Raw genomic sequence first — 13,709 nt, 5'->3', positions numbered from 1 at the left:
TGGGCGCCCCCCCTTCCCGCCGCGGGCACAGACCCCAGGCCGGGGCGGCGGCGCTCTCCCACCGCGCCTCTTGGGACTCGCAGACGGCAGCGAGAGCGGCCGGCGCGCTGGGCATGCTCAGTCGCCGGGCGCCGGGCTCGCGAGTCGGAAGCCTGTGCGCCGCCGCCGCCGAGCCGGCCGGGGCGCACGGAGAGCGCGCGGGACTCGCTGCAGCGGCGGCCGGGCGGCGGAGGAGCCGGGCCGGGACTGGAGCCGAGCCCCGCGCGGAGCCCCCGACCCGCCCGCCGCGGCGCCTGCTTCCCCGCACCCCCGCAGGGCAGCGGCGGGCCGTGGCTGGCGTCGGCGGGGCGCGGAGGAACCGCGGCGGCGGCGGCCCCATCCTCGCCGCCTGCCCCGGCCGGGCCGTGTCCCGGAGCCGTCGGGCATGGAGCCCTGGAAGCAGTGCGCGCAGTGGCTCATCCACTGCAAGGTGCTGCCGGCCAACCACCGGGTGACCTGGGACTCGGCGCAGGTGTTTGACCTGGCGCAGACCCTTCGCGATGGAGTCCTGCTCTGCCAGCTGCTCAACAACCTCCGGGCGCACTCCATCAACCTGAAGGAGATCAACCTGAGGCCGCAGATGTCCCAGGTAAGGAAGCCGGCGCGGGCGCCTCCGCCTGCAGCCGGCATCTCCCATTAATCATCCGGCTAATTTCTTTGTGTAAATGCAAACGTCTAGGTGCGCTCAGCTTGCCCTGCCTCCCAGCCTTCTGCTTTGGGAACCGCTTCGGCTTTTTGTACCTTGGCCTGGAATGGTCTGGGTGGTTTAGGTCTTCAGCTGAATGCTGAAGTCCTGCGTCCGGAGACGGTAATGAGGATTTCGTAAAGGCTTTCTGCGAGGCGGGAAAAAATAAACTGTCTTAGGGTGCCCTTCACCTACTTTTGTGTGTGTGTGTGTGTGTGTGTGCGCGCGCGCGTGTGTGTGCGTGTAGGACAACAAAAGGAATTTGCTCCAGCTCTTTTACAGTAACAATGGAGAGGGATACAGGGAGATGATGGGGGTAATTTTGCTCTTATTCTGTTCTTTTGCTTTGCGTGTCGTCCCCATGTTTTCTTGAAAGAGGAACCATGACATAAATGATGACTCTAGGAAGTGGAGGGCGTTCCGGTACCGTTATCTGTACGGGAATGACACTGGTCAAAGGGAGGAAAAGGGAGCACCGTGCAGCGGTTGCTCCCGAAAGCCCCCGGAGCTTGTGGCCAGCTGGCCAGCGAGGTTGTGTTTACAGCTTCTCCGAAGCCATGTGAGAAGGAGCGAGTCCAGTCTCTCAGCGGCGACAGGAAACAAGTTTCGCTAAGACCTTCTGCTTTTCCTTCGTTCGGTGCTTGCTCAGGTGGTGTGGTTGGTGCACGCTTGGCTCCTGAGGTTGGAGCTTTGCCTGGCGGTGCCTCTTCGAGGGGTTAAAAACAACTCTGGAAGGCTACATGCGTCCGAGTCCACTCAAAAGTCACGGCTCAGAGGAATAGTAGTTTTTTTTTTTTTTGGTCCCGTCAGAAAGTTTCCATGCGGACAGATCTTGAACACGGTTCAGCACGTCTCTTTGCTTTTTCCCATTATATAAAAAAACCACGTTCAACTTAACAGGGAGGAGGAGCCCCCTTCCATGACATTTTATCACTACTCCTGAATGATAGTCTCAACCACTTAGCAACTAGAGCAGTGCCTTTTACAGTATAATTGACTCATAAGATAATCGTGGATTTAAAGTTAGAGCACACACATTCATCTCTTCATCTTGATGTCGGTATTTCATCAGGGGCCCTCTGCACCCCAAATTCTATATTCCTCGCCTATCCTGTCTTCAGTCAGCTGGTTAGCAGTCCCCAAGACAAAACAGGCTTGTAAGTGGTGAGAACCATATGATTTCAGAAGTGGGTAAATTATTTCATACTTTCCCATAATCCTGGGTGGTGATTGCTAACTCTATGGACCTCTTCAAAGTTGTCTCAATTCTGGATATCCTGTTAAGGGGTTAACAGACATTTTCATTAAACTGGAAGTTGTTGTTCTGAGCAAAGTTCTACTGGAGCTGCACTTGGCTATCGAGTTTACAGATCACTATTTTCCACCTGGCCAGTAGCCTCAGGAGGCAGTGTGGGTCAGGATGGCTTGGCCCACCAGCAGGGAATACAGTATTGTGTGCACTTCCTGAAACTTCAGTTTCCTGGAACCCTCGGGGGCTGTTCAATAAGTTGTTCCTAATAATCAATCTCTCTGGACAGCTGAGAATCTCCCTCTTTTGATCTTCTAACCTTTATTTGATTGTTAACAATGGATGAAAATATTTTCAAATGTGATTTTGGTCTTTGTAGAATATATTTGTAATATAAATTTTTGGTGACTGAGGATAATCATTGTAAGTATCACTAATGAAAATGGAGCACAGCTGATACTCTGAGAACTGAAATCCCTACTGGGGGTACCACAGTGAACACATCAGGATCCTTGCCCTGTAAAGGAATTACAGCACTGTGCTATCAGATAAGCTACTGGGTTATAACGAGGTAAACAGCTAAATGGCTTTCCTTAGGCTATTTTGCTTTTGGATTCTTAAGTCTGTCCAGCCCTGAGCTTTCTGGTTCCAAATTCAATGCAGTTTCCTCTGTAATGTCCTGCGAGTGAGGGCTTTTCTCAAAAGTGAACCCTGGGAGGCTACTGCCTGAATACGGTGATGTCTGTTGTGGCTTCCTTCTTGGTTCTTGACCACTTTGCAGAGAGAGAAGGTGGCTGAACAGCTGAGTCTGTATTATACAGATTGTTGTTAAATCCTTAAGTGACACTTATTAACGGTTTCATTAAGCAAGGTGATCTATTTAACATGCCTACAGTGCTCACCTATAGGTGTTCACTAGTAGTAAAATTAAAACATTTTCTTGTTTTTTTGCTATTGTCATATAAAGAGTTAGAAGGTTACAATGAAAAATTTAAAACAATTGTAAAGTCCATAAACCCCTTTGGGCAGACCTCTCTATTTCTGGATCTAACTTCTGTCTTTCTAGCTGCTTCTGGTTCTAAGGCTCCTACCCCATCAGCAGTATTCATGGTATGGTAAATAACCTGGTAGCCCAGTGAAATCCTGACCTGCATCCCATCAGACTTTATTCTTCTGAATTTAGAGATGTCATTACTGTAAAGGCTTTTGCCATTTCTAGTGTCTACGAGTCCTTCTGTCTACCTGATTTAGGTTCTGTTGAAGATGATATTAATTTGAATTTCTTTACAGCACATGATCTTCCAAGCCAGGAAATAACTATAAAGTCTCACCTCAGAGTTTTGTCGCATTTGAGACTGTGATGAACAGTTGTTGACAAAGGGAATTTTAGTTTGTTGATGTTTTGCTTATTGGCTGTTTTTAATTATCCTGTAACAGGCTATACAGTGAGTAGCCCCTTTTGATAAGAGTATTTATCTCCAATGAGTGTGATTTCTTCCATTCTCTTATTGTTAGCCTTCTGCCTTGTTTGCGTTAAAAAACCTGCAAATAATTTCTCAATTATATGTTTGAATCTTGAGGTCTTAAATTAATAATCCTTCAAAATAGAATTATAAATGGGATCCCAGTCTCCAATTGTTCTTCCTGGCTGTGCTACCGGTCTTTTTAGTCTTGCTATATAGGAGGAGGAGGAGGAGGATCTTCTTCAGTTCAAAAATACATATAAATATATATATATATATATATTTTTCATTTTTCTTTGTTTTAGAGAGAGAACACAGGGGAGGGAGCAGAGGGTAAGAGAGAATCCCAAGCAGGCTCTGTGCCTGATGTGGGGATTGAACTTACAAACCATGAGATCATGACCTGAGCTGAAACCAAGGGTTGGATGCTTAATTGACTGAGCCCCCCAGGGGCCCCGAGATCTATCAATGAGATTATCTTAATCCTACTGTTTTGTAATTTAAAATTTTTCTTTATTCTATGTCTTGGGATGATAATATATTTGAATTTACTGACCATTTGTGTATGGTATGGGTAAACTTTGAATTGTCTTAAAATGAATTATTCAGGCTTCCAGGGTTCTTTCAACAAATATCTGGTTCTGTGTCCTAGGAACTGTTGTAGATACTGGCTTGGAGCAATAAACACAACAAAATCCCTGCCCTAAAAGGATTTATATTTTAGTGGGGGAGATGGACAATAAAGAATTAAATGGCTATATAATGTCATATGAAGAGATTTCAACCCACTAAGGGACTAGAGCAAAATATCATTTGATTTTTTTTTTTTTTTTTTTTAAGAAGGTAGTCAAGAAAGGCTTCTCTGAGGGGATAACAGGTGAGCAGGGACCTGAAGAGAGTGAAGGAATGTAGGAATATGGATGTTTTGAAAGAAGAATATGCCTGGCAAGGGAATACCAAGTGCAGAGGTCCTGAGGTCAATTAAATGGTGGGTATACTGGAGGAAAAGCAAGACCATTGTGACTGGAGGAGAGTGTGGGAAAGAGTGGTCATGATGAGGTCAGAGAAAATAGGAGCCAGCTTTTTAAGCCTAATGTGTCATTGTAAGGACTTTGACTTTCACTCTGAGTGAAATGGGAAGTCCCCTGACCTGACTTACCTTTGAACAGGGACACTCTGGCCACTGTGCTGTAGAACAGCAAGAATGGAAGCCGTCAGGTTCATATAGTCACTTTGGCAAGAGATGACGGCAACTCTGACCAGAGTGATAGCAGGGCAGATGGTGACAAATAATTAAGTTCTGGATATATTCTGAAGTGAGGGGCAGTAGTTTGTTTATTTTATTTTTTTAATGTTTATTTATCTTAGAGTGTGGGTGGGGGAGAGGGGGCAGAGAAAGAATCTTAAGCAGGCTCCATACTTAACAGAGAGCTTGGTGCAGGGTTCAGTCTCATGACCATGAGAACATGACCGGAGCCGAAATCAAGAGTTGAACACTTAACTGAGCCATTCAGGTGCCCTAGGAGTTTATTGATGGAACCAGATTATGTGTATGAGAAGGGAGGAGCCAAGAATGACTCCAGAATTTTGGCTTAAGAAATTGGAAAGAGGGAGTTGCTATTACTGAGATGGGGAAAACTAGAGCTAGGATAGCTCTGGGTGGATGTTCGGGGAGGGGGGAGACTTGGAGTTAGTTATGTTTGAAATGCCCTGTAGACATGTAGGTGGAGAGACTGAGCAGGCAGCGGAGAAGTTGGGAATGTAGATGTGAATTTTGGAGTCGGGTATAGGTGGTATTCAAAATCATGAGATTGGGTGAAATCACCCAAAAAGTAGTGTTTAGAAAGAAGAGGTCAAAGGAGTAAGCTATTGGGCCTACCTGTGTGTCAAGGGTAGAAAGATGAGAACCAAAAAGGAGCTGAGAGAGAATGGCCATGAGGCAGGAGGGAAGTCAGCAGAGTGTGGTTTCAGGAAACCAAGCAAATAAAATGTTTCTGGGAGACAGAGTGAGCAGACATGTCAATGCTGCTGATAGATGAAGTAAAACAAGGATGGAAGATGGACTGTCAAATGAAATATTTTGGTGATTTGAGAGAAACAGATTTGGTGTGTGATGGGCAAACACCCCATTGGAGAAGAACAGGTAGGAGATGATCAGTACAGAGTGCTATACCCCTCTCCAGGAATATTGTTGCTATGGTGGTGGCTTTTAGGGAAAAGAGATGTAGAGGGTTATTTTCTTGTCCAGTAGAATTTTAATTCTATACCTATTAAAAGAGCTCTTTTAGATTTAGATAAATTTTATCATATGGAAGTCTTGTATATGTATGTGTGAAAAAATATGTGTATAAGAAAATATAAAACTTAATGTGTTCCTAAAATTTTTCACTGATTGCTCCTCTTAATACCATATCCCCATTTCCTCTCAATCATTGTTAGTTTTCTTTTCTTTACTTTTTTTTTTTTTTTTTTAAACCTCTGAGCATCAAGTGTTGGTGATACAGCATTTCTAAAAGAGTATACTAGTATTGTCCCCAGGATTTCCTTCCAGGCTATTAACCTGCAGTTGGGTTTTAATGCTGTTCCTACTTTTTCAAAAAAGGCAAAGAGAACTCTATTTTTGCTATACATAACTGTACATAGTTTGAAAAACCATGATTATGTTAATTTTAGCATTAAGGTGTACATTCCAAACACATGCCTATACTCACCCCAGATGGTGCTGTGTGAAGATGATTGGGTTATACTGAAGGGAGGAAAAATGGCGTTCGTTGTCCGAAAAGAGTGCTGTGCTCTATTACGGTTTTGGTCAATCAGTTCAAAATAATGTCATGGCTTCACAGAAGTCACTAACCTCTTTGCCATTTGTTAGATTATTCTTTTGGATAATCTGTCAGCATAATGTTAAACTTGATACAATGTTAAGGCATATTAAGGTATCTTAAGGACTGGTTCTGTAGGATACTTGATGGCTTAACCTGGGCTCTCTAGGAACCAGAGCCTGAGATAAAGGATTAAAATGCTGAGACATTATTGGTGGTGAGGTATAATCCCATGCCTACCAGGGTGAGGAAAATGGGAAAGTAGTTTGGTGGGTTTTTTTTTTTTGTTTTTTGTTTTTTTGGTGGGGAAAATTATATCATGTTTATTATGCAGTTTTGATTCAGTGTGGATACCAATTTCCTCATTTTCAAATACAACCCTTTTGAAAATTATTTTTCTAAAACTCTCTATGGCATTTAACATGGCCTTTTCTGCTGCTTCTGAAACTCTCCCTTGATTACCACCACACTACACATTTCCTCACTCTCTCATGACTTAGTATCTCCTGTTTCCTTTGCTGGTTTCTCTTTAAACATTCTGAGGAAATTTGAGTTGCCTCTTTCATTGTCTTTGTTCATATTCTCTTTTCCTGTATCCTGTCATGTCACTGTAGTGTCACCTACTTTTCATACCTCGATGAACTCCAAATTCACATAGCCTGTACCTGCCTGTTTGACACCTCCACCTCTGTTGGTACAATCATTTCATGGATGGAGTGCGGACAATCACATGATGAACTTCATTGTGCAAAGTTCACCCCCAGCAGAGTGAAGGGTGAGCTTGATGAAGCAGAACTGGGCATGAACAGGGCTGCTGCTGAAGTTCAGTCAGGGGAGGGAGGGGCCAGTGAATGCCATGGCAGAGAAAGGGCAGGACAGCAAGGCTAGAGAAGGACAAAAAGATGGACATGATGGAGAGTTGGAATGGACAAGGCTTTGGGGCCTCTTCAATGCAGTGAGAGTCAGGAGTATCTAGGATGAGCCTCTCTTTCTGGGGGGATTTGGGAGGGAGGGTAATATAGAGGAGGTACAGATTTCAGAGCGAGAGGGAGTGCATTCAGTTTTAAATGATGAGTTCGAAACTATTAATAGTTACCTTTTGTATTCTCAGTGTCAAGTGTCATATTCTCCTGCTACACTTTTCTTTCTACCTAAACTCCAACAAGCTTCTGAGCTCCTGCCACCTCTTCCCTGCCTTCATGTCTTCATTTCCTTCCTCCTGATTTTAAATACTGCAGCCATTATGATACCAGTTTCTCTTGATTTGCAATACTCATTTGAGTAAAGTGCAACCCTGGTTAAATCCAGCTCTCCACTTACTCCTGCCTGCAACTTGGCTGCTGGATCTGATGGAGGAAAAACCTGTATCACTCAGACTATTCTCACTTTAAATTCATCATCCCTAACCACAGCAGGCACCTAGGCTACCCAGCTTTACCCAGTGCTCTAGACCAGATGTTCTCAAAGGACGGTCTGGGGACTCCTGACAGGGCCATAGATAACTCTAGGAGTTCCGTAAGGTCAAACGTCTCTTTTATAATGAAGACATGATTTGCCTTTTCTCTAATTTTCTCACAGGTGTATAGTGGAGTTTTTCAAAGGCTGCATGACGCCACTGATGTCATTGCTGAGGTGGACCATGGATTATGGGCTTGTAGATACTTTAAAGATTTCTCAGTTGAGGATTCTAATATGTTAAATGTTGATAGATGTGACCCCCACGAACAGAAGCTGCTGAGGCTGATCAATAATGGCCAGTGTAATAACATCCTGGGACCGAAAACTTTGGGAACTGCCCTAGACCATTCACTTTCCGACTCACCCAGATGACCACTTGTACCTTTTTTTTTTTTCCTTCTTTTAATTGTAGTTGACACACAGTTAAATTAATTTCATGTGTACAACATAGTAATTGGACAAGTCTGTACACTATGCCGTGCTTGCCACAAGTGTACCCACCATCTGTCACCATACATTATTACAATGCCATTGACTATATTCCCTATACTATACCTCTCATCTCATCCCTGTGACTTACTCCTTTCACAAGTGCAAGTCTGTATCTCCCACTCCCTTTCACCCATTTTGCCTATCCTCTCACCTCCTTGGTACCTTTTCTTGTGGAAACCCGTTCACCTTTGTCTCCACTTTTCCCTCTCTTCTGGTGGCCTTGCTTCCTGCTCAACTGAGAAAACAGAGGATCGCTTCCTCAGATTCTCAGGTTCTTGCATCCGTGCCTGTAGATGGGGCTTTCTCTCATGTTCTATGGGCAGATTATCAGCGTTCCCACAGCCATGGTCAGTCCCTTCATCACTCTGTCCCCATACTTTCCTGCATCTTCAGTTCTCTGCTTAACCTTTCCATTTGAATGCACATATGCTGTTATTTCCCTCATTTGATTCAGAATGTATTTTCAAGGTGGAGCTGCAAAAGCTTGCTTGGATATTGGGTGTGATGATGGAGAGTGACCGAGGTTTCCTAGGGTTTATCTGAACTACTGGGGCAAGTGGTCAGTCAACCTCCTTATAACTGTCCAATGATTCCTTATGGACAATGGGATAAAATCCAGATTCCTTAGTAAGCATGCAAGGACCTGTCGTCTAATCCTGCTCCACCTCTCAAAGTTTTCTTCTACTCTGTACTTGTAAACTTTTTGTGGCTTCTCAAATGAACTGTGCTGTTAAATGTCCTGGGTTACTGCATGTGCCCATTTCTCTGCTTGAAATGCCCTTATTTGTGTGATTGAAGATTCCATTCAAGAGTCCCCCTGGCTGATCACCTGCTGCTTTGTGCCCCACTGTATAGTGTACACAGGTGGAGCATAGCCCTCCTTGTACCATCTTGTAGTATTTTGTGGCCCTTTCCAGGCTGTGACCTGCTTGAGGCTGCCATAGGCTTATTCATTTATGTACATCTCTAGAAATTGACACCAGGACTCATACATGATACACCCAAATAGGCATAAAGTAAATTCATGGATGGATGGGAAATGATGACTTTATTTACTACCTTTTCAAATATATCTATACATCTTTAATAAGATGTACTTGGCACTGTGTCATTAAAAATCAAAAACGTGTGGGGCACCTGGGTGGCTCAGTCAGTTAAGCGTCTGACTTCAGCTCAAGTCATGATCTCACGGTTCGTGGGTTTGAGCCTCGTGTCGGCCTCTGTGCTGACAGCTCAGAGCCTGGAGCCTGGTTCTGATTCTGTGTCTCCTTCTCTCTCTAACCCTCCCCTACCCATGAGTGCTCGCTCGCTCTCTCTCTCTCTCAAAACTAAATAATAAACATTAAAAAAAAAAAAAAAACCAAAACGGGTGTTCATTGAGTGACATTACTAATAACGGATAACATTGTTTCATGAGTTACCACCTGAGTGACTTAAAGTGTCTAGACCTGTCTGTTCTTCTGCTTCCTCATTTCTAAAAGAGGCATAATAAAGGAACCTGCCCCCTACTGTGGCTGTAAGGGCTGAATGAATGAATTAGCTCTGTGACTGGCACATAACAAATACTCAATAAATTTGAATGATTTTTACTATGATTGTCACTACTACTTCTGCAGAAACATACAAGGCAGAGTGTTTACACCTTCCATGAAATATCTCCTTGTCACACCAATGTGAAACAATCACTTATCTTCATGAGGTAGCTACTCTCCAAGGCTAAGAGTTTAGTAACATACTAACAGGTAGTTGTTGAACAGTCTTGTGGTGAAGACAAGATTAGAATTAGAATGTTTAAAGCAAACTGAATTCCTTTAGCAAGGCTATTGTTACATCTGAATGTGAATTGCAGTGAACCGACACCCCCCTCCATTGTTCTTTTGTAGCCTTTGCTTGGAGGAATGTTCTCAGATTGGTTTTGTGGTTATCAATAATAGTATCTCTATACTAGTTATTGAGTAATAGTTTTGGTTTCAGGGTATTGAATATCAACTGGTTAATTTTATACAGTTGTCATCCTAAGCAGTGTAAAATGGGAGATAGACCTTTGATAGGTATAGATGGTGAAAGGAAATAAAATCAGGTAGAAAAACTGAGGAAAGGTAATGAGAGAGCAGGAGGATGAGTGTAGCTGGTCTTTTTTGGCCTTTTAATACTGTGCCTGGTGACACCGGGTCCTGAGCACGTGGTATTTTGCATGCCTATGTTTATTTCCCTGGGCAGCAGGAACACCATTGTTCTAAATGACATGCTTTCAAATGGTTGTCTTTTCTCCCTTTCATTATTATAACCATTCTTGTAAATTCACACCTATTAGCTGTTATTTAGAATACTCTATTACCCCCTGCCCCCTCCAACTGTTAACACAGATCCTGCATTACATTAAGGCTAGTCGCAAGTTGGCATTCTGCCTTCCCCCAATCTTCTGCATTTAGTGGACAGAACCATGAACAGAAAAGTAGATAATTTTTTTGTAGAAAATTATTTTAGAATTGTATTTTGTGCTGCTCTCTGAGTGTGCTTTCAAAATATGTGTTGCAAGAATTGTAGTTAGCCTTTGAGTTGCTTGCTTAACAGGAAGCCAGCAGGATATGCTACTCACATGGGAGTTCTCTAAAGGGTCAATTAATATGGAATAGTCAATGAAACACTTGATACTCACCTTCCATGATTTTCAAAGTACTTGTCTCAAAATAGATCAGTAACAGCTGGCTTGAATAAACAAGCATCATGCCTGTGCCCACTAATGTCAGCAGCCTTTTCCTGGGAGCATGGGGGCAATATGGTTTAATGAAAAGGCTTTAGGCCAGGAGTCAGGAGACCTGAATGAGAGGCCCAGCTCTGTCTCTAACATGTGGCCTTACCAAATACCTGCTTTTCTTTTTCTCTGCCTTCCATACTTACAGCAAGAACAGTAAATACTGACATATCAGTAATATGCTGAATAGCAGCTAAAAATTTTTTCATACATGTTTAGAGTTCATTAAGGAGGCATTATAATTTCACGAAGAGAGCTTTGGGACAAGGCAGATATGTTTGAATCCCAGCTCTGGCACTTGATAAATTTGGGAAAATTATTTTAGTTGTTGAGTCTCCATTTTCTCATATTAAAGGCAAGAAATAGTAAAACCTACTTTGCAGGGTTGTGGTGAGAAATAATATTTGTAAAATGCTTGGGGCATAGTAGGTATTCAGCAAGATTTTATTTCCTTCTTCCTCTCCCACATCCTTGATCCTCCTAAGTCTAAGAGCCAGGAAGAACAAGATCTTATCACTGCTCTACAGAGAAGGAAATTGAAATGTGTAGTGGATAAAGGATTTTTCTCAAGGTCACACAGACAGGAAGTGGTGAAGACAGGACTTGAGTCCAATTGTCCTAATTCCAAATGCAGTGAAGTTTCCCATTCCTGCTACCAAGCTGAGTGGTTAGATGGTGAATTGCATGAGGAAATGACTAGGAAAATGCTTGGAAAAAGCAAGGCCTGCCCTGCAAGTACAAAATTACATTGTATTATTTTGCACTGAAATTTACTACATTTAGAACAGAAACATCTAGAATAATGAAACCTGTTTTCATTTATTTTAGAGTCAGATTAGTTCACGATTATTTGCTTTTTGGTAATTTCATAGCTCTTAGTTTGGTTTTGTTTTTATGGGAATTTGTGCATATGAGTTCATTAAGTCATCAATTTGTCTACTAAATATTAGGTTTTGTAGTAGAAACAGAGAACTCAAAGGTAAATAAAACTCAGTCCCTGATCCTGTGTGGCTTTTGGTCTGTACAGCATGGATTTTACTTCAGACATGTCCTTATAAAACAGGGGGTGGGATGGGAGACAGGAGTTACAGTGAATGAGCACGGCAAATGCTTGGTAGGGGGTAATGCTCTCTTGGACGCATCGTTAATTTTGCTGATGTGCAGGGAATGACATGTTCATGTGTTTGCATGGCTCAAGATATTTCTGTCCTTTCCACAGACATTTGTCCAGTACCTCCTATGTGCAGGACACTGGAGTCCTAAAGCTAAATCCTAGGAACTTTATGCTTTTATAGGGCTGGAAGAAAGTAGATTTGACCTTGGAGTCAGGTCTTGCAAGAATGCAGAGAGGATAAAGTAAGTCATCGGATGCCGCAAGGCAGGTGCAGAAGTGCATGCAGCTGGGTGAGCGAGATGAGACCAGGAAGAGGACAGAGACCTGAGTGGTTACAGGAGAGGAAGAAGGCTTGAGAAACGGAGTGGGGAGAGTGTGTGTGAGGGGAGAGTGTGTGTGAGACGAAGAATGTGCAAAGACATTCAGACCTCAGTGATGTCCCCAAGAGGACAGTTACTCTGAGCAGTGATGGAATATCCTCCATAGCATTCATACTGGAATGTGGCTGCACCATTTGCACCTGGCAGGAAGATATTAAGTCATAGGACTTTGGTGTGTGGCCTGGATATCAGATGGTGGCCTATTCTCTTGAATATCTTAAACATTGAGGGAGTAGACTATAGTCAGGTTGCATAATAGGCATCTAAAGCCATGTCCAAAGCCTGTTCTTGCTCTGTCTGGAAGCTCCTGACTTGCTACCTCTCACTCCCTCATACCTAGTGTACCATTCAGTATCCTCCCAGTGCTCTTTACTTGACTGATACCTCTTCCTTCCTTGGTCCATTTGTTCTTAGCTGCGTGTTCCTGAGTCCTGCTCCAATACGTTCTACTTTCATCCCCAGTTCCCTTCACCTTCTGTGATGTCACATGCGCCGGTGACCCCCACCCTGCAGTGCCCTCCTTCACTGGCTTTCCTGCTCTTGCCTCTAAGCTGAAGAGAGCTGTTGGAGAAGCTTGCTCACCAGTGGGTTTTTACTGCCCAGCCTCACTGCACCAGCTGCTGTGTATGTCACCTCGTTGCAGTGCCTTCTGTGATCCTCTAGGCTTCTTATTCCCCCCAGTGAGGCTCCAGCTCTCTAAATCCCAGACATTGAGTCCCCAACTCTCCCTCGGTCCCTGCAAGTTCACTTGATTTTTATCATTACCAGTCTTCCTGAGTCTTATCCTCAGTCTGTCCCATTTACTCCCCATGATGGTGACCACTGTTACTAGAAGTAGCAACTGTCCCAAACTTTACAGATTATTGCTGCTTTCTTGGGAGAGAGTTTTGGGTCTTGAAGAGTGTGTGTTTAATAAGTTAGAGGCCCAGAGAGGACCGGGTGTTACGAAAACTTTGATTCTGAGAAATTGGGCACTGCATGCTAGACCTACTCTTCTTGGTTTGTGGTCTCCAGACCCCAGTGGTGTGCTCGAGTGAACATCCACCAGTGAACCAGAAACCTGTCACCTTTTTCACTTCCCAGTGGCAACAAGGCTGCCTGTCCCCTCTTGCAGCCAGCTTACAGCACCTGCTATTTGCAAGCCTTTTTTTGCAAGGGGGTTGGGGGGGCGGTGGGGGTTAATTAATATAACTTAATCATGTGTGCGGTGCCTGACAGAGAAAGGATAATTCTGCTACTTATTGATACTACA

The 13,709-nt window shown here is 43.7% G+C and overlaps 1 protein-coding gene across 1 annotated transcript in view; it reads left to right on the top strand.

Annotated features, from left to right (window-relative positions):
- The first annotated feature begins 310 nt into the window (after positions 1 to 310).
- Positions 311 to 13,709, top strand: part of VAV3 (vav guanine nucleotide exchange factor 3) — a 353,758-nt gene continuing 340,359 nt past the window's right edge. The window contains exon 1 of the mRNA XM_045478481.1: positions 311 to 628. Coding sequence (XP_045334437.1) covers positions 425 to 628 — 204 coding nt within the window. The 5' untranslated portion in view covers positions 311 to 424. The remainder of the gene's footprint in view (positions 629 to 13,709) is intronic.

Source organism: Leopardus geoffroyi, chromosome C1 (assembly GCF_018350155.1).
Source record: "Leopardus geoffroyi isolate Oge1 chromosome C1, O.geoffroyi_Oge1_pat1.0, whole genome shotgun sequence".
NCBI classification, from domain to species: domain Eukaryota; kingdom Metazoa; phylum Chordata; class Mammalia; order Carnivora; family Felidae; genus Leopardus; species Leopardus geoffroyi.
This window is presented reverse-complemented; position numbering and strand designations above follow the sequence as displayed.